The 19,050-nt window shown below is 40.5% G+C and overlaps 2 protein-coding genes across 2 annotated transcripts in view; one reads left to right on the top strand and one right to left on the bottom strand.

Moving 5' to 3' along the window:
* The first annotated feature begins 665 nt into the window (after positions 1-665).
* On the top strand, positions 666-5,291 carry dda1 (DET1 and DDB1 associated 1). The gene is made up of 5 exons (XM_017413478.3): positions 666-977; positions 1,492-1,572; positions 2,952-3,003; positions 3,342-3,403; positions 3,546-5,291. The coding sequence occupies exons 1-5, from the start codon at positions 969-971 to the stop codon at positions 3,648-3,650; spliced, it is 309 nt and encodes a 102-aa protein (XP_017268967.1). The 5' UTR covers positions 666-968; the 3' UTR covers positions 3,651-5,291.
* A 678-nt stretch (positions 5,292-5,969) lies between these two features.
* The window catches only part of ano8b (anoctamin 8b), a 38,483-nt gene continuing 25,402 nt past the window's right edge, over positions 5,970-19,050 (bottom strand). Inside the window, exons 4-19 of the mRNA XM_017413477.3 lie at positions 18,795-18,933; positions 18,617-18,713; positions 17,551-17,667; positions 17,333-17,460; positions 17,077-17,238; positions 16,838-16,990; positions 16,493-16,619; positions 16,265-16,320; positions 16,096-16,170; positions 13,472-13,719; positions 13,044-13,203; positions 12,558-12,950; positions 11,514-11,705; positions 11,095-11,226; positions 10,567-10,677; positions 5,970-10,306 (exon numbers count right to left, since the gene is read on the bottom strand). Coding sequence (XP_017268966.1) covers positions 9,545-10,306; positions 10,567-10,677; positions 11,095-11,226; positions 11,514-11,705; positions 12,558-12,950; positions 13,044-13,203; positions 13,472-13,719; positions 16,096-16,170; positions 16,265-16,320; positions 16,493-16,619; positions 16,838-16,990; positions 17,077-17,238; positions 17,333-17,460; positions 17,551-17,667; positions 18,617-18,713; positions 18,795-18,933 — 3,052 coding nt within the window. The 3' untranslated portion in view covers positions 5,970-9,544. The remainder of the gene's footprint in view (positions 10,307-10,566; positions 10,678-11,094; positions 11,227-11,513; positions 11,706-12,557; positions 12,951-13,043; positions 13,204-13,471; positions 13,720-16,095; positions 16,171-16,264; positions 16,321-16,492; positions 16,620-16,837; positions 16,991-17,076; positions 17,239-17,332; positions 17,461-17,550; positions 17,668-18,616; positions 18,714-18,794; positions 18,934-19,050) is intronic.

Genomic DNA, 19,050 nt, shown 5'->3' with positions numbered 1-19,050 from the left:
TTCTCAAGAAGAATTGTTTTCTAAACTTTTTATAACCTCAGAAGGCATTTTGTAAAAAGAGTTAAAGAAAAAAGAAGAATGAAAAAACAGTAAAGACAGAGAGACATTGAATTATTTATATGAAAATGTACATCACAAATCTGGATATGTATGTATTGCCTTGAAGGGTGTTACATTTGTGAAATGTCCAGGGTGGCAGGTTCAAGACCAAAGAACCCCTGAGCTGTTCCCTCCCTGAAACCAAGATTTACTACTGTTAAAAAACAACAATTTAGTCAACAAATCGCCTGTTTTATTACTGAACCACTTTTAAAAACCCTGAAACCCCTGGAATACAAAGAAAGCTTGGCTAAATGGTGTTTTGTTCCTGGCTGATTCATCTTCATTTTCATTAACTGCTCCCTCTTGTTGTCGCTTCTATACTGCTGGCTTTTAAAATCATTTTATTAACTACCTCTGGAACCAAAACATTAACACGTTTTGTTTTTAAAAATGTGCATAATTAACCAATTTCCCATTGCCTCCGGCGTTTTGCTATGCGTGTTTTTTATAGTGTAGCCCATCATGTGGTAAAGAGGGGCCAAATTGTGTTCTGATTTGTGATTGGCTGGCTAGTCGAGATAGCGTCACGTGATTGCAAGGCTGAGCCAATGGCTGCATTCAGGGCGTGGCCAAGGAACCGTCTCTGCCATCATGCTAACCGAAGAAGTCGTATGTAAATAGCTTTACGAGCTCACGGAATGACAACTAGGAATGATTTTTAATAAGGAAGCGTAGTGGCGTTTATATCAGAGACTCGGATATATAATGGAAACAAAAGCTCGTGTGTAAAATCCGCCGTTTTCTTTGCCAAGAAAGATTTGTTAGTTTAGCTGCCTCCGTGAAGTAGCTTGAAAGCTATCGCGGCCATCACGAGCAGCACAGCAAGAAAAGCCCTCAAGTCGACATTTGAATTTTCTGCCATCATCATGGAGAAGGTACTTCTCTCACGTCTCGCCCGTGACATTAGCTTCAGCCGAACTACAGTGGGTACATGAGGGAGGGGATATTGATCCAGATAACTGTAGCTAATCGTTAGCTTGCTGCTTGCCACACCTGCTCCACCTGTTCAGGCCGAACCGGCATCAGTTTGTGTGGCTATGAAGGTCCAGCTCTGTCCGGATAATTTCCAAACACTTGGTGTATGCTTTCACCCACACAGCTGCCAGGTTACAGAGGAACTTCTCGTAACAGGAGCGTGGCTCTTTTTGTGTTTCTGGGGCGCTAAAATGAGGTGACGCCCAGCTTTGGCATCTATAGATGTCAAGCAGTAATTTAGACTCCTTGACTTCATGTAAATAAAACAGTCAGTTTGCTAAATGTACACTATTTAGGAAGAACAGATGCACATGTCGTAAGGCTTGAAGTGTTTGGGGTTTAGATTCTTATTAATCAAAAGGATAAATTAGAGCTGATGTTTTTTTAATCACATTTTCCTTTTCTTTTCCTCAGGCTGATTTCTTGAAAGGACTTCCAGTTTACAATAAGAGCAACTTCAGCAGGTTCCACGCAGACTCAGTTTGTAAAGCATCTGTAAGTTTTTATTTTTGTAATAAATAGGTTGATCACCACATTAAGACAAAGGCTAGACAGAGTTTGTGTTGGGCTTTTTAAATAAATCACATAGTCGACTTGAGCTTCTGTCCCATGACCACGCGTGAACGTTTCTTTCATTTTTAAACAAGTTATAGCTAGAGCTATTTCAGCCAAATTGGCTCTCAGGGGAAGTAAAACAGTTTAGGTTTTCCAAAAGAACAGAACTTGTGAAAATTATCAAACCTCTTGATCCCACAGACGTCACTATTGCTGACCTATTTTCAGTCACTTTGCCTGTTTTCGTTGGTAAACAAACACGTGTGGTAGTTGGCAACCGTTCAGAATTTTCTGTTTCCATATTTTTAATTTAGAGATACAATTACCATCAATGTGAGAAAGAAACGGTGCTGGTTTTGTTGTTTAGTGTAAGACTTTTTTCTTTGTCTTTGTTTCTTACAATACAACAAAGTACTAATTGCCTGTTTGGGCCTTTGTGTACGATAGCAGGAGTCGGTGTTTACAGGAGCATTTGTGTGACAAAGATACATTTTTTTCACAATATCCAGTTATGTTAAGAATGTTCTCCAGGCCTTTTGGTATATTGTTATCTGTTTAGATTCCTTAAGACAAAAACAAGGAATTCACTTCAAACTGCAAATTGTTCACAAGCCTTAGGTCTTTAAAAACCAGAGCCATTCTGGAATTGCTATTTTTCAGGCATGAAAAAGGAAAATGAGATTGTATAAGAACAAAAACGATTGAAAAATTGTTCATTTGGAAGCCTAAAAGCTCATCTGTGTGTGTTTATAAAGACTGACACGTCATGATGTTATCACGTGGATGGGTTGCAGTGGCACTGCTTCACTTGTCTTTATTATTATGTAACAGGAAACCAAAACAATATGATGTTACATTGGGACGTACTGCATGCTTGAAAGCAACACGGTCGATTTAAAAGATAAAGAATTAGAATAGTCTGTGATGGATTGATCATTGAACTGATTGTGCTTCAGCTCCTCTGTTGAAAACAAAACTAAATAAAGAACTGAAGACAGCTGCAAAGATTTAAAAGCAGAAAATGTTTGTTTGATTCTGTCCTCGGGTTTCAGACTGCAGGATTATATGCAAGTATTTTATTTAAGACCCTGGAAAGAGTGTTTCACTTTTTGTAGCTGCATTTCCCTAATCTGTTCTTCATGTTTGATATGCGTAAACCTGAAACTTTACTTTCATATTTAATACATGTAAAATACCCTGTAATGTACAAGAGTAACATTTTTGTAAAAAGCCAGATTTGTCAGTCTTTTAAACTTGCATTAATATTTTAAATGAAGACTCAGCTACAATTTCTGACCTCTTTCTGATTTGTTGTCCAGAACCGGAGGCCCTCTGTTTACCTTCCTACACGTGAATATCCCTCTGAACAGAGTGAGTACAGCAAAACGTGGATTTGCACTGTTTATTTTTATCAGCCTTCACTTCAATTGACAAGTTCTTTCTAAATACTTATTGCATAAATGAGGATCACATTATTATTTATAGAGCCCTCGTATAGACCAGAAGGGAGAGGCAGGGGAGAAACAAAGAGTAGAAAACGTGTATATAGAACAGGTGTGCAGGTCAGGTGGATATTTACTGACTTTCAGGTGTTCTATTCTTGAATCTTATCTAACAGTGTCATAACTATTTACTTAAGGCTGAACTATCTCTGACTGATCAACCGTAAGCATGAATTGTTGCTAAGAAGTTGTCTGTTTTGTTTACAGTTATTGTTACAGAGAAAACAAACATCCTCCTGCGTTATCTGCATCAGCAGTGGGACAAAAAGGTGAGTTTTGTTTTCTGTTCGGTGTCACATACTGACAGCAATTCATTAATCAGTCTAGATTAGGTCTTAAGTGAAAAATCTTAGTTTTGATGCATAGTATAATAAATTGTGACTGTGTTGGGAAATCTTTTGTTTTATGCAGAATGCAGCAAAGAAAAGGGAACAGGAACAAGGTGAAGGTGACAGCCCAGCACCCCCGAGGAAGATCGCAAGGACAGACAGCCAAGAGATGAATGAGGATTCATAAAAGTGTGTGTGTGTGTGTGTGTGTATGAGAGAGAGAGAGAGAGAGAATACACGTGTATTTGCTCATACAGGGTGTAGTCATTATAAAGTTAACAAAAACAAAGGTAATCCCTCCTGAATAAAACCTTGTGCCTGTTCTGAACAAAGGCAGGATGAATTTTCTGGCATGAAATGAAATTTCCCACAGAGATCATCAATCAACAGTTCGGGCTCTTATGGTATAAAGATTGAGTGAGAACCCAGTTTTAACGTCTGTTTTATTAGTTCTTGTTGACCGTTCCCTGTGTGGGTCAGTATACCTGTGCGGATGTGTTCGTGTGCATGCTGAGCTGTGAACGTGTGGTGGTGGTCTGTACGTTTGAGGTGAGAGAGGACTCAAAGTGTAGATTAAGGGGAGAAACAGACTTAACAGAAAAGGTCAGACGCTACTTAAAAAAAACTCTAACTTGTGTAGTTTTCTGTCTTCTGGAGAGTCTGCTCTAGTCAATGTGAACATTTTGTTACTGGTTTAATTTTATTATACCTGCTGTTGTTGTTTATGTATGGCAATGAGCTTCCTGCCAGCCACAGTGCCCACTCTGTTTCACTGCCCACTTTTTAACCACATGGGGGCATTGCAACATTTTAGAAAGCTGTCTGAAACCACAGAATCATGGATGCACTGTGACGAAGAGCACAAAGTTAAGCCAACTCTTCCAGAATCCCTCCTCCGATGGATGATTATTGAAGGTGAATACTCGTACTTACGTTTTGCTTTGTGACTTGTGCTCGTAGGATGTGTGTTGTTTGTATGACTGAGCTGGATTTTTACATTTGGCACCACATTCTGGCTGATTAGGACTTAAGAAAAGTAAAGTGGGATTTTCTCAAAGCAAAGTAAGAACCAAATTTGCCTAAATTTGAAAATCTAAAGAGCACACATTCAGTTGCACAACCTGCTAACAGCGCAGATGGTGGGGGAGAATAGTGAGTGATATGAAGAAATAAATGTAAATAATTAGTTTATCCAATTGAGAGTCCTTGTTTCCCCTTTTGTTAAGCAGAACATACCCATTGGTACAATAGAAGCCCTGTATGAAGATAACGAGAAGTGCCCTGAAGCCCAGTGGATGTAATCTGGTTTTGCATGTTTTCACTGCTGAGTGTTTTGTTCCAGGACCACTTCTTACATTTAAAGGATCTCTGGGGTTGAGATGTTGTCTGATGTGACTTGGAAAGGTCACAGCCAAGAGGCCTTACAACTTGTCATTATAGTTTGGATCCATTTGCGCCCCGGCTTTAGCAGCACAGTTCACCTCATCCGTGCAATCGTGCACACTGAGCATGCACAGCGATGTTCAGGAGCCCAACCCACCTCCATCCACACATTTGGTTTGTTCTGGTGTCATAAACTGCAACACTAAATAAAGCTCGTCGTCCTCATCGCTGCCTGCAGATTCACATGGAAGCGTCCCGTTCTTTAATCAGTCGATGGTGCAGTGTGGGTTAACAGTGTGGTTCCTACCTACCGTTTGTTTTTAAGCATAAGATCATGTTATGCTTCTGCTCTGGTAGACTGTTCGGCTACACCCTGAGCCTTGTGTGTTTAATCAGATGTTCTTTTAAGCTTTGCTTAAATAAAAAAAAAGTGGACTAAAACTGGGTTATTTTGGTCATGTATTTATAACGTTTCCTTTCATCAAAACAATATTGTGCTAAGGCTACCAAAATGTGAGGAAACTTCATAAAGTAATGAAAAACGGACAAAAAAACAAGTCATTTTTGATCTACTGTATTTTTTAAATAGTTTTTAACCTTATTTAGATTTACAGGTTTGTAAGTCAACTTTACGTTTTCTCATTTTTTTCAATCAGACACAGTTGAAGGTACAGGAACACTGGGAGATCGCTGTTTTGCCCAAGGACAATTAACAAAAGTTGGCATCAGAATTAAATCACCGATCTTCAGGCTGAATAATTCATTAACCTTCATAAACTACTCCAACTGTCTTTCATCAGAATATCACCTGATATTCCTATAGAAGTCAATTCAATATGGCCACCACAGCTAATTAACATCAGTCAACACAAAATGACTCTAACAGTTAATTTTATAGATATTGAGCCAAAATTTGATGTGGTAGTAGCTGAGAGTCATCCACAGCACACACTCTGAACACATGAGGTTGTATCTAACGTTATCCTCATGGCTACAACTCTTATTTCTCAACATAAGATGATCTTGGTCTAAAACTATAATTAAAGTCATGCTAGGCTGTTAATTTTATCTGTAAATGTCAATCATTCTATTATTTTTGAGGGAAAAAACAAACTGCACAAAATGCATTTGAAAAGAGATTTATTAACTATTTTTCAGATTTTACAAAAATATGACAAAATAAAAGAAATAAATAATCCCATTTCCCAGTATTTTTCTTTTAAAAGTTTTTTTTGTACATTGGAAGAGCGTTTGATGTTCTTTGATGTCAGCGAGGCTTCCATGAAAACGTCTAAATTTTTGAGGTTGGGGTGAGAGTTTATTGTAGCCAAGGAGTTCGAACCTCACCGGCTCAAAATCCACAACAAGAAACATTTACCAGACACATCCAGTCCTCCTGCAATCATTTTTCCAGACTGATAGTTCAGATAAGACGGGGTGTTTGAGGAACCACAGGTGCTTTGAAGGAGAATTAGAAATTCAGACGAGTCTCAGCTGTCTGCTCTTTGTTTAAGGGGATGCCTGTGCTCGGCCTGATAATACTAATGCTGCTGATTCAGAGAAAAGATTGAAGTTTTTCATGAAACCCAAAGCTGTTCAAGATCTGATCCACCACGCACGGCTCGATAAAAGACCTTTTGTATTCTAGATTTTTTTGCAGCTGCCTTGAGTAGAAAGACAAGTTACATTTATTAATTTTTCCATTTCAAATGTTAAAGAATGGAACTGCACATAAAGGTATGAGCATTGCTCGACTTTACAGATGATGATAAGTGGACTCTTCTGCATCTTGATGTCCTTCATCCCTGAAATGCTGCAAACATAAAGGTTTAAATAAGACTGAGCTCAGCTACGTTGGAACATGTTATGCTGTTTTTAGTTCCCTTTAACGATGCCTGCGCCCGCCTGTGATGGATTTACACGCACAAGACACCAACATAGTTCCCTCAGACCTGGAATTCTCTTTTTTACATTTAGTGTCCAAAAATAAAAGATCACATTGTACACTGACAGGAAAATTGGTTTTAACATTACTATCCTTCTGTTTTTTCTCTATTGCATTCAATTATTATTATTATTTTTTTGCCTGTTTGGTAAATCACCTTTATTGTATTCTTTGACTGGAAACTGAACATAAAAGGCTCACGCAAGAAAGAGGCGACAGAATACACAAAATCTGTTTCAAGCTGGTAAATTCTTTTGACAGCGACATGGAATAAATTACTTGCATTACAGGTAAGTTTAAATTCTTCACATGAAAAATGAGATTTGGGGGTTTAACGGTGAAGTTTAATGCACAGAAACAGGCTGGGGAGGATGCAGCTGGAGCAGTCTGAACTTACTGTGTTATTGCCAAAGTCCTTGTCAGAGGTGAACGTGTGTAAATGCATAGTTGATGTTCCTGTCTCGTACCACAGTACAGCGCAGCGGCCTTGGAAACATTTACTGATGTGTGTGTGTGTGTCGTTGAAAGGATTTCCTCTTTAAGTGCGCCTGACCTGCATGCTGCCTCTGCTGTACTCTGATGACCAGATGTTAAGGGTTGAAAGTCAGGAAGAGAAAGAAGGCACCACCTTCTGAAGACTGCAGCAATTAAATCTGGGTTTATGACTAATGATGGGCTTAATTCAGAAAGAAAATAAAGAAATAATAGAGTTTTAACAGACAACAGACGATGCAAACCATACAGTACTGTACAAAAGCTTTTAGCACTTTTAGATTTTTTTAAAATTTATTAAAAATTGTCTTTAACGTTCAGACCTTGCACTAACCTGTCTTGTGTAATCTGATCGTGGACAGCTCTGACCAAAGTGTTCACATCTTACCGTTTAAATCCTTGCACCAAAATGTTTTTGCTACTGATTGTTAGTTTGTTGTTAGCTGATTGTTAGCCACGTCACACAGTGAGCAACAAGGTGTGCTGATGTTTCTGTAAAAACTACAAAACATTTAGATATCTGAGCTATATTATTACTTTGACAAGATTCAGAACCATTTGAGGTACATTTATGTGGAGTTATTTCGTACACAACTCCTAATAAGCTGAATTGCCTAATAGGTGTGATATGGGAGAAATTACGGCAACTAAAATGATTACAGAATAAATACTGTGGTGTAAGAATCAACCAGTTTAGACGTCTTTACTGTAAACGTAAAGTCAGCGCTGTGTTTAATTTGGTAAATATGACATATTGCACTGAGGTCGTTAACACCTGTATTGACTGCTATTCAATTACAATTCGATTGCTCAGGATGGATAATCAGGTGTGAACAGGGCCTTGGAGACTGATTTCATGTTTCAGGTTTGATTTCAGGTTGTTGTGAGATTACGTGCACAAAGACACAAGCTGAACCCACAGATAAAATGTAGTAATTACTTTGAGATACTTGAAGAACCTCACTGATAAAAGTTGTGACTTTAGGAAACTTTTGTATTCTTCTGAGATTAAATTATCGCTCTCTTTTAGTGCTTAAATCTTTTGTAGAATACTGTAAATCTCAGTCTTACAGTATTATCTGACAAATACTAATTTGCTTAATGATCTGAAGAAGATGCATATGATGAAACAACCATTATAAAAATTAAAAAAAGATAAGCCCATCTGAATATTCTACAATCAAACAGCTGCTGTGAAAGGAGATACTAATATATATATAAAAAAGCAATTTTTTTGCATAACTAATGAATCAGGCTGGTGTCTGGTTTTTCTCCTAAAAGGAGAGATGTGTCTCCACGCAGGTCGTCAGGTTTCTCTTCCTGAACTCATTTGCCAAGTCTGTCTGCAGTGAGTGAGATGAAGCACCATCTGTGTTTACAGGCGCTCTACAGGCTTGGATGGAGAACAGCACGCAACAGGCATCCATGCTCCACTTTCTCAAAATCACCTTATCTACTGCTTGTTCTGTGTGTTTATGTGTTCGCGGGTCTTCCATTTTCTCTCAGGAAAAATACTGGCACTGGCAGCTTGACTTACTAAGCTCTTTGTTTTCAAATAAATCTGGTCAGGAAAGCAGAAAGCTCAGGCGTCCCCTCTGCTTTCGGAGCTGAAGCTGGTGATCTTTCAGGGATGAGGATTAATGGAGGGCTTTTTGGGATGATTGACTGGAATTATCAAAACACTAACTGATATTGCTTTTCAATTTTTTCCACTTCAAGATAAAAAGGCCAAGAATTTCTCACAATATAAAGAGATAAAAATGACCACTTGTGATGTAATAGCTTGAAAAAATTTTTTTTTAGATTAATTGGTTATTCTTTCACACCACTATTATTTATTTTAACGCATGTTTTCCACAACTGACTGTTTTTTTTATCCTGTGAGGCCACCAAGATGCTTACAATTTCTGACTAAAGGAAATCAAGAAACAGCTTTCTGTTTTAAAGGCTTAAAATAGTAGAAACGCAGCTCATGCATTTCTTTATGTATTGCAGACAAGGAAGGATTTCAGAGCGTGTGTGTGTGTGTGTGTGTGTTTACTCGATCATGGTAGAACGGTTTATGTTTGTCTTATGAAGCCTGTTTCTTTTGTTTTTCTGCAAAAATAAATAAAACCCAAAACCAACTCAACAGTTATCTCTCGTCTGCCTCGTCATCTTCTCTCTGCTTCATCATGGCTTATGACAGCACAGAAGGTACATCGGACCTTTTCTCACAGTAAGCTCATCAACACTGCGGTCGATTCTTGACAGCAGACATGTCAGATTTTCGAACTGGCCGGGTCCAGATCTGCTGAATGTCCGTTTTCTGACCCTTCTCTCGGAGGAGAAGGGATCTCATCGGGAACACCGTTCAGGTCAGACCGGGAGGGTTGTCTTTCTGACGTCTGTGATGATGATGATGATGATCCTTCTCCAGGTCTGGGCCCCGGAGCTCCGTTCACACACGCTCCTCCTTCAGATTTCCCAAAGTTAAACAGTTTCCCGGGATTGAAGGCTTTGCTGGGTGACTGAGAACGCTCCTGAGAGCTGCTACCTGATAGTGAAGATGAAGATGATGGCAATGAAGCTGCCGCTGTGGCGTTACTGACCGCAGCCGCAGCAGAGGAGGCTGCAGCTCCTTCCTTTTTGTTCTCCGGTGATTTGAGGAACTTGAAGCTCAAAAATCCGGGCAGTTTAGGCTCACTGCCGGTGGGCGACTGAGGGGAGCGAGCGCCACCCGAGGAGAACTTGCTCTGCAGTGGGATGATCTGTTTCAGCTTCATCACGTTGTTATTTGCCAGCAGGGAGCTGGGTCTCTTGGGTTTGTCTGAGCCGCTGGCCCCTCCGCCACCCCCACCTCCAGAACGAGACTTGCTCCCGTGGTTTTTGTCGTGGTGGTGATCCCCGGCGGAGTCACCTTTGCTGTCGTCTCGCTCCCTCTCTCTGCGGGCCATGTGCTCGGCCTGCCTCTGCCTCTCTTCCTCCTCCCTCTTCCTCCTCTGCAGCTGCTGGTAATGCTGCTGCGCCTGCCGCTCGTGCTTCTGCAGAGGAGGGGGGAAATTCAGAGATAGTGTTTACTAGAATCAGCACTGACCCCCGCTTACTATACCAGTATTGCACCAATCTAACGTATCTGTAACGTTTCTTCAAGCTTTTCTCTTTATAGACAGTCATATAAAGAAAATTATTTTATAAAAACAGGAGTGCTGCTGCAAAACATTTCTGTGGATGAAAGTTAAATAGGTGGTCCTTTGAGTTTCCATAACCAATTTAAATTCTCTCACACAGGCTCGTGCTTTACCTTAAAAGCCTCCCTGCGCTGATAATCCAGTTTAGCCATCTCCTCTTTGACCCACGTAGGAATGTCAGGAATAGCAACATGAATGATGTACTTCAGGAGGATCGCAAAGTGCTGAAACAGACAGGTGGGGAAAAAAATATTTACCAGAAATCATAAAGTCAAATCCCGTGATTCATGTTCCAGTATACATCAGAAAAAGACAGCAATGTTTTGAAATATGAAACATCACTTAAAGTAATCCCTGCACAAAACCATGGAGCTGAAAAATTGTCCTTCTGATCTGCCTGACTTCTTTATTAGGCCAAGACAGAGCTGGAAGCAGTTTACCTCTTACAGATACCGACAGCAACAGAGTGCAGAGCACATTATAAGTTTTACATGTAAAAAAAGTCATAAAGAAGAACAGGAGTGTGCCGTCCCACATCACGGCATATTTTCTGATTAGGATACATTCTGTGCTGGGTTACAGGAAAATCTTTATTTTTAATTTTAAAACAGCACTGGCCTAACCACTTAAGACTGCGGTACCTCGAGGATGACTATAGAGATGATGGCCATCTCTGGACTGAGCCACGGAAAGAGGCGCTGCAGCTGACCGCACTGACCAATCAGGTAGCAGTTCACTATGATGGCAATAAGGCCCATGGCTTCCATCGCAGTCTGAGAAGGAGAGATAAAGAGATTTGTGTGCTTTATTTAGAACAAGAAATCCTTATTTAAATTAAAGTTTCTGCACAGTTTACTTCAGCCAGATTTTAATGGGTAAATTAAAGGGCATTAGTACGTGTCACAGCAAATGTTAACAGTCTTTACATAATTATAAGATGCTTCTGATTTCACACCTACACTTCATACAGAAGCAACATCTGAATATTTTATCTGTTCTTTTTCGTTGGTGAATGAGTTTACAAAGAAATGAAAAAGCCTTTTCAGAGAGCATCTCCCACCTGCCACTGGCCGATGCTCTCCACTCTGACTCCAAATGGCCTCTGCAGCCCAGTGCACAGCTTAAAGGCGTCGCTGCGGATCTCAATGATGTTGTTGATGAGCGCACACATGGCGGCCAGAGGAAAGGCAGAGGAGAAGAGTACCACGTAGCCAAACTGGACAAACATCTCCTGATAGTCCTGGAAGGTGTCCTAACAGGGACGAGATGGTGCATTAAAGCAAACTCTAACACGCTGGGTACATGATGGTATTTGGTGGTAGTCGAAAGCACATTTGGGGAAAACTCAAAGATGTCAGAGCTTCATGTTGCATCAAACACGATCACAGCAGGAGAGGAACTGATCACCAGGACCTTTATGCCTCACAAGCTCTGCAATACACCCTGTTATAAAAGCCTGATTCTCAGAAATCAAGAAAAAAAATATTATATTAATAGTTCAGGACTTGCATAAACATTTCTTAGGCAGGAGGGCCAGAAGTGACTTAAAATGATCAAATACATTTTTGACACAAACCATAATTATAACTTGCTGCTGAAGACGAAAAGATGATAATGTTTTTGCCTCTGTGTGTGTTCTGTGTTAGCAAAATATTTGATAAACCACTGGATGGATTTTAATGAAACTCTTAGAAAGAAATCCCTGGATGTTTCTACAACTGATAACGTTTGGAGTCACACTGTTTCAAGATGAACAACTAATCAACATTAACAAACACAAAAGTTGTTCTAACTCAGTCAGTTTTACAGATAATGAGCTAACATTAGGCGGCAGAGAAGCAGCAGTGAATGCGAAATGACAATTTGCATTTTTTAATTGCAAAAATCCAATATAATATAATAATAATAATTATCCATTTTTTGTTCTGGCATCATATAATAAGTAGGAGCTAAATTTGTCAATCTGCTTCACAAGCTCAATGAGAGGTTTTTAGGGAAGCGTTACACTCTCTTAACCAACTGACTCAGCTTTTATGAGCCTTGGGGACAATAAACCATAAGTTAATGGTTTTTATTGCACCTAAAAGCAGATAATTCTTCTTACAGCATATGTCTGCATGCAGCTCTCCATCTCAGCCTGAGTGAGTGTGGTGCTCTCCGTCTCTTCAGGCGGATCCATCCACGAGTCCCTCTTCGTTTTAGCCTCGGCCCTCTCTGCGCTCTGTCCTCTTCTTCTGTGTCGCAGTGATGTGCTGCTCTCAGAGCCAGAGGGCAGCGAGGCAGCGCTGCCAGCAGCAGCAGCAGCGGCAGCAGCGTTAATTCCCTCAGACCCGCCTCCTCCTGAGTCTTTTACATCATGGATTCCATTATCGTCTTCGTCATCGCACATTTCAAACACAGAGGCGGGGTCCATTCCTTTCTCCACCATAGTGGGGCTCCCTTCTTCCAGGAAACTGTTTTCCATGGGGGCTCCTACACAAACCGGCCTTCTGTCCACCTTGACAACAGCACAAACAATCCCCAACAGCTGGTGTTACTATTTTTACTCCCACAACATATTCAGAAAGTTCACTGAGGCTCAGTGCTGTACCTTCTCTATGAAGCTGACTTTCCTCAGCTTCAAGCCGCAGTCGATCAGACTCTCCTCCTCCGTTTCTCCTTCACTGAACCTCCCGCTGTCGGCCTCGTCCCTCTCGCCTCCCTCCTCCTCATCAGGCACTCCACAGCCACCATTCAAACACTTCTTTTCCCTGCGAGGAGTTAAAGAGAGGGCTAGACATCAGACAAAGTGAGTGTGTAAACCACTGAGGGTTTATTCACTACATGTCTGACAGGCATGAATCATAACAGCATGCAAACAATGGCAGAGGAAGATAAAGTGGTGTTCTGATTGAACCCAGGCAGTTGTGTTTGTAGTGACTAACACTGCAAATGTAAATGATCTGTGTCAGTTTCTCTCCATGCACCGTTCCACCTTTTCTGCAGCAACAAGCAGATTTAGACTTGAAATAATGTGACCTTCGATCTGTCGGTCCTGCTCCGGGCCTGGAGCCCCTCAGTCCAGGTCCTGGCATGGTCTGGTCAGTGGGCGAGGCCTGGGCCTTTCCGGCTGCCAGCCGGGCGTACTTCAGCAGCACTGAGAGCAGCAGGTCCCACACAGCTCTCAGCGTGAGCTCCCCCAGCTTGTGGCGCTCATACAGGTAAGGCTGCAGCACCTCCTTCACGTTTTGAAGGAACTGACGGATGATGAGAAGAGTGGCCAGCATCTGACAAGAACAGGAGACAGAATAAGGAACACACAGACTAAAAAGAGCATAAACACACCCCAGGAAGGTGTTAGACAAAGGCTAAAGACACACAGAACAAATAGCAGGACACAGATTCATCAAATCAATAAAAAGATCATTAATTATGCTGATTCTATCCTAAAGTAAATCACATGAAGGAGAGAGGTGCAGCAGGTCAGTTCCATGGGAAAAAGTCTGATGTCTGAGATAAAGTTGTTTGTTTAATATTAATATTAAAACAACTAAAATCACTTTTCAGTATTAAAGGCCAAGCATTCCTTGTGTCAGCCTCCTCTCAGGCCAGAGTTTTAAAGTGAAATCATCTCATGCCGAGAAGCGAGTTGTAAACGTCAAAACTTGAAGATTCTCAGCTACTACCACATCAAACTTTATCTCATTATCTGTAAATTTGACTGAGGTATAGCCGTTTTTGTGTTGGTTTAGTATAGCTATATTTTGTTGACAAACAGAGTTGATGCCAGTAGTTAATACCAAAGTTTTAAGCAAAATATCACTCAATGTGTTATGTTTAGAGTATGTGTTGCTCAGCTACTACCACAACAAATTATAGTTCAATATCTGTAAAACTGGCTGAGGTATAGCCATTTTTGGGTTTGTTGAGGTCAATTAGCTACAGCAGCCATATTGAAATGGGTTTGACTCCAAAAGTTAATCAGCTGTTTTACATCCAGAGATGACTTGATGAGAGTTTCAGTAAAATCGGTCCAGTGGTTCATGACATATTTTGCTAACATTAGAGACAAACAAATGCGCACGTCTTCATCTTTGGAAGGTGATAAATAATTAATTTTTGATTAACATTTACATTACACACTTCAGTCAACAACTTCTCTGCAGAGAAAGATCAATCTGACAGAGTAAGAAATATTTGCAGGCTGAGTTTCACATTCTGAGTTCCAGGGGAAAAAAAGACCAATTTTCCTCCAACTTTCCGCTGTAAATATCTTCCAATTAGCTTCAGCACTGACATAAATACTCACTTTTATTCTTTGCAATGAGAGATTATTTCGACCAGCTAAAGAGAAGCTTGTTTTATTCAGCTGTGATGTTTAAAATCTGCATGACCTGACAATTGTGACTTCCATTTCCCATGACATGTTGCACAGATGATCTTGCTTTGTTTCCTGATCTAAGCTATAAACTTCATAAATAAAATATATAACAAAGCTGTTTTATACAAGAAAATAAAGAGTTGCACTAAATTCTGCAGTAATATGTTTGTTTAATATCTCTGAACACATAGGGAACTTTAAAGAACTGTGAAGCTCCAGCTCTGTTATTGGCTTTTACCTGTAAGCAATAGTTTCCAGTTTAAACATTGCTGATGCACAGTGTGTTTTATACAGTAGCTGAAAGCTGTAGCACAAAACACAAACACAAAGATGTAATAGATTCCCGACAGGACTTGTACACAATGTTATTTTCTGTTTCTAAAAATCTGAAAAATAAGAATATTTGTTCTTGTGATTGGCTGGATTGGTCAGAATAAACACAACTGAGTCACACTTTTACAATCAGTCACTGATACAGAGATGGATAAAGATTTACTGAAGATCTTGGCAGGCCTTTGATATATTTTTAAAATAAATTAGTCAAGGTTGTTTCCTTTATGCATTGTAGCTCTGCTATACAGACTGTCAAACTAAATCTAATTTAGTTTTTTGACAAATGACAAATATTTGAAGGATCTGGGCTGTAGCAGTTGGATGGAAGAAAACCACAAAGTCAGGAGATTTTAAGAGACAAACTCAGCAAAATGCCACTGCAGCTGGAAGTGCAAGAGAAACTGACGGACTGAAAACTTCAGAGTGCTGAGAAGAGCATTGGAAAAAGTATTCACACAAACAACACGGAAAGAAAAGACCAGAAATCCCCAATGATGCCACACACAAACAAAAAAGGAATAAATATGGCTAAATGGCTTTTATAAAACTCAGTTTAGGCTTGATACAGTGAAATAGTGGTATAGCCATCACCAGAGCAGGAAGAAGGCAAACCAGAACAAACAAAGCCACGCAGTTGGACCGGCTGCACAGGAATCATACTTTGGACCTGAGAAAAGCCCTGAAGAACCTGGGAACAGAGACCATAATCATCTGGATCTCGACGAGGAGGTAAGGCAGCAAATTGTCCCGGACCTGCCGCTGCAGACTCCGTAACAGAGACAACACCAACAGCATCTTTCACAAATGGACAAACATGGACGCATGTGTGGATGAGCGGGTACACAAATCAATGGAAGAAAACAGATACAGCAAAGCATTTGAGGACGAACGACTGTTAGCACACATTCTGTGAGACAGGGCTGAATCTGAAGCAAACATCATTTCATACCTCCTTCAGGCGCTCCATGTCTTTGAGGTAGAATCCAATGTAAAAAAGGCTGAGATAAGAATTTACAAACTGAAACTGTAAGAAAAAGAAATACAAGGTGACACAAAGAAGTCAACAGTGTGAAAATGATGTACATATAATCCAATCTACATTGCAAAAATCCACTTACAAGAACCATTTTGATGATGAGATTTTTCTCATAGGCACTCTGGAGTCTGTAGTTTTCTATGGAAACATAAAATCGACTTCAACATTAGAAAGAAAAGATACTGCAAAGTACACAAAATATGAACTGATCTTAATATAGGATGGCCAAAGATTCATAAATTTTGATTATTTTCAATAAAAGCTTTTCAGCTCTGAGAGCAGATTTGTGGTGCAGAAGCTCGACTCTCACCCATGTCATTGAGCCAGCAGGCGATCTTCCTGTACACCTCGTCACACGCAGTCACAGTGATAGCCAGCATGATTTTAGGGATGAAGCGAGCGAGCCGAGGCATTTCCTTGATCCCCATCACAAACTCCTGCAAGGACACAGAAGTTGCTTTTTTAATTCACTGACCCCACAAATAAGAATTCATTTATTTTAAATGTGTGGTTGAATAATACAGATGTTCAAAGGCTTGTTGCACCCCCATATATATTAAAATATTAAACTAAATAATTTCAGAATAATACAAATTATTGCTGTGATCAAGACACCAAAAGATACGAAAACAGTTGAGGATGACAGCTGACTGACCTGCAGCTCGAAGCAGATGAGCATGACCAGGAAGACAAAGCAGAGACACAGGATGCAGATGGGCAGGCTGACCAGCCACCTGAACACACGCCTTCGCCACGGAGGGTAGTAGAACTCCTCGCGTCCTGTTATCGGACTGCAGCGCTTGATTCCCTGCAGGAGGAAAGCACGAAGCTACATAAAAAAGGAAATAGATGGGTAGAGATTTGAGAGGAATCGAGAGTTTTAGCTGCTCTCACCCGGAACTGAGGCCGTGGCTCCTCCAGGGACTCGGCGGGCGTGTCCAGTGTCCCCCACTTGTATGCCAGCTCAGCTCCCCTCCTCTTCCAGCGCTCCAGGAAAAGAGTGGCCCAAACCACGTTGAACAGTGCAAACACCACGCAGCAGATGTCACGGCTCGTCTGAGACACCCCAAACACAAACAGGAAGGAGTTTATCACTGCGATCACTCAGTGGAGAGGCATTCAGTTTGGCTTTAAAGGGATCTCTCCTCACCTGATCTGACTCAGTGAGCATCCAGAGCACAAAGCCGATCACAGCAGGATACAACATAGAAGTGGTGTAGAAACCCAGCCAGGCAAAGTACATGGCAATCTTCACCCCAAAATAGTCACAGATATCATCTGTAAATACCATCAACAGAACAAACTGCAGCATTAGTATTTTACCATAATAGCTGCTGAAAAACAGAGATCAAAAATATAAACACAAACCTAAAGGCTGCTTCTCACAAACAGCCTGGACCCACGACTTCATCAGCTGACCGAGGATCCTCTGCTCATGAAGAGGAAATATCTGCTGGATCACCCCTCTGGCTTTCAACTCTGAAACTGAAAAGCATAAAATATGATGAATTTGTTAGAGAGAGAGCGATAAACACAAAAAGAGAAAGAGGAAAACTATGGACAGCATTAAACAATCCCATTCATCACAGCCTGAATGAAAGAAGAGATTATTGTAATTCTATATTATCTAGATGTCCAATAAAGCCTCTAAAAATTCCTCAGTTGATTCAAAATACTGCTGACAGAGTTTTGATGAGTGTTAGAGGTAGTGATCAGATTTCTCCAGTTTTAGCTTCTCTCCATCGGCTCCCTGTCTAATTGGTAAATGGCTTGCACTTCTGTAGCGCTTTATCAAGTCCAAGGACCCCAAAGCAGAATAGAATTTTAAATGTTGCTCTAACATACAAAACTCTCAAACTCTCAACAAACAAGTTCTTATACTGAAACTGCAGGTTTACTTGTGGTTCCTAGAGTTTTTAAAATGGGAGCTTTCAGCTATCAGGCTTCTCTCCTGTGGAACCATCTTCCAGTTTTTGTCCATTAGGCTGACACTGTCTACTTTGAAGACTCGGCTTAAGACTTTCCTTTTGGATCAATCCTATAGTTAGGGTTGGGTTTCCTGAGGTATCCCTTAGTTATGCTGCTATAAGCTCAGACTGCTGGAGGACAATCTGATCACATTTCCTCACTCTGCTGCCATCTTTACTTGCACTAATCTAATCAAATACAATCTGCTGGCTTCCTTCATGATGTGCTGTACTGTATGCAAATCTATTGTATTATAAAATAAATTGAACAGTTTGTAATTGGATTTAAATCTGGATCAGAATTTGGACTTGTTTGTACAATGCTCTGAGATGACTTATTGTGATTTTGCTCCATATAAATAAACTAAATTACACTGAGTTATTTAAAAAACTTGTTAAAGTTGTGCATTTGGTTTAATCAACAGATATCTAAGAATGTTAAGCTACACTGTGCTGAAGCTGCTTACTGATTGGTTGGCCTTCCAGGAAGCAGATGTTATGAAGAACCTCCCCCTGTTTGGCACGTAGATTGTCCAGCCAGTATTTGATGATGCTCTGCCTCTCCTGCAACACAAAGAAGTAACATCAGAAACCCTTAAACAATCAGCTTCTGTGTGTGTTTGTGTGTGTGAGACGGAAACTGACCTGCGAAGTGAAGAAGCACAGCTCACTCTCGATGTTCTCGTAGATGTAGTCCTCCTCACAGGAGAAGCTTCGTGTTCCTCCACCAAACTCGGGCTTCACCGCCTTCCTCAGTCCCATTTCCTCTGCTCCTCGCAGCAAACTGCATCAACATCAGCACAGACTTTACTCCTTTCATGATCTGAAGTATGAACATCATTTACAGCGCAACTGAATAATTCTTTGGAGTCAATCAATATCAAGATGGCCACCACAGCCA

The sequence above is a fragment of the Kryptolebias marmoratus genome, linkage group LG24 (assembly GCF_001649575.2).
Source record: "Kryptolebias marmoratus isolate JLee-2015 linkage group LG24, ASM164957v2, whole genome shotgun sequence".
In the NCBI taxonomy this organism is placed as follows: domain Eukaryota; kingdom Metazoa; phylum Chordata; class Actinopteri; order Cyprinodontiformes; family Rivulidae; genus Kryptolebias; species Kryptolebias marmoratus.
This window is presented reverse-complemented; position numbering and strand designations above follow the sequence as displayed.

What these genes read in the sequence shown, in the direction of transcription:
- dda1 (XM_017413478.3), top strand. An exon ending in ACTCAGTTTGTAAAGCATCT is followed by an intron (nt 1,573 to 2,951) that starts GTAAGTTTTTAT and finishes TTTGTTGTCCAG; the next exon opens with AACCGGAGGCCCTCTGTTTA. An exon ending in ATCAGCAGTGGGACAAAAAG is followed by an intron (nt 3,404 to 3,545) that starts GTGAGTTTTGTT and finishes TGTTTTATGCAG; the next exon opens with AATGCAGCAAAGAAAAGGGA.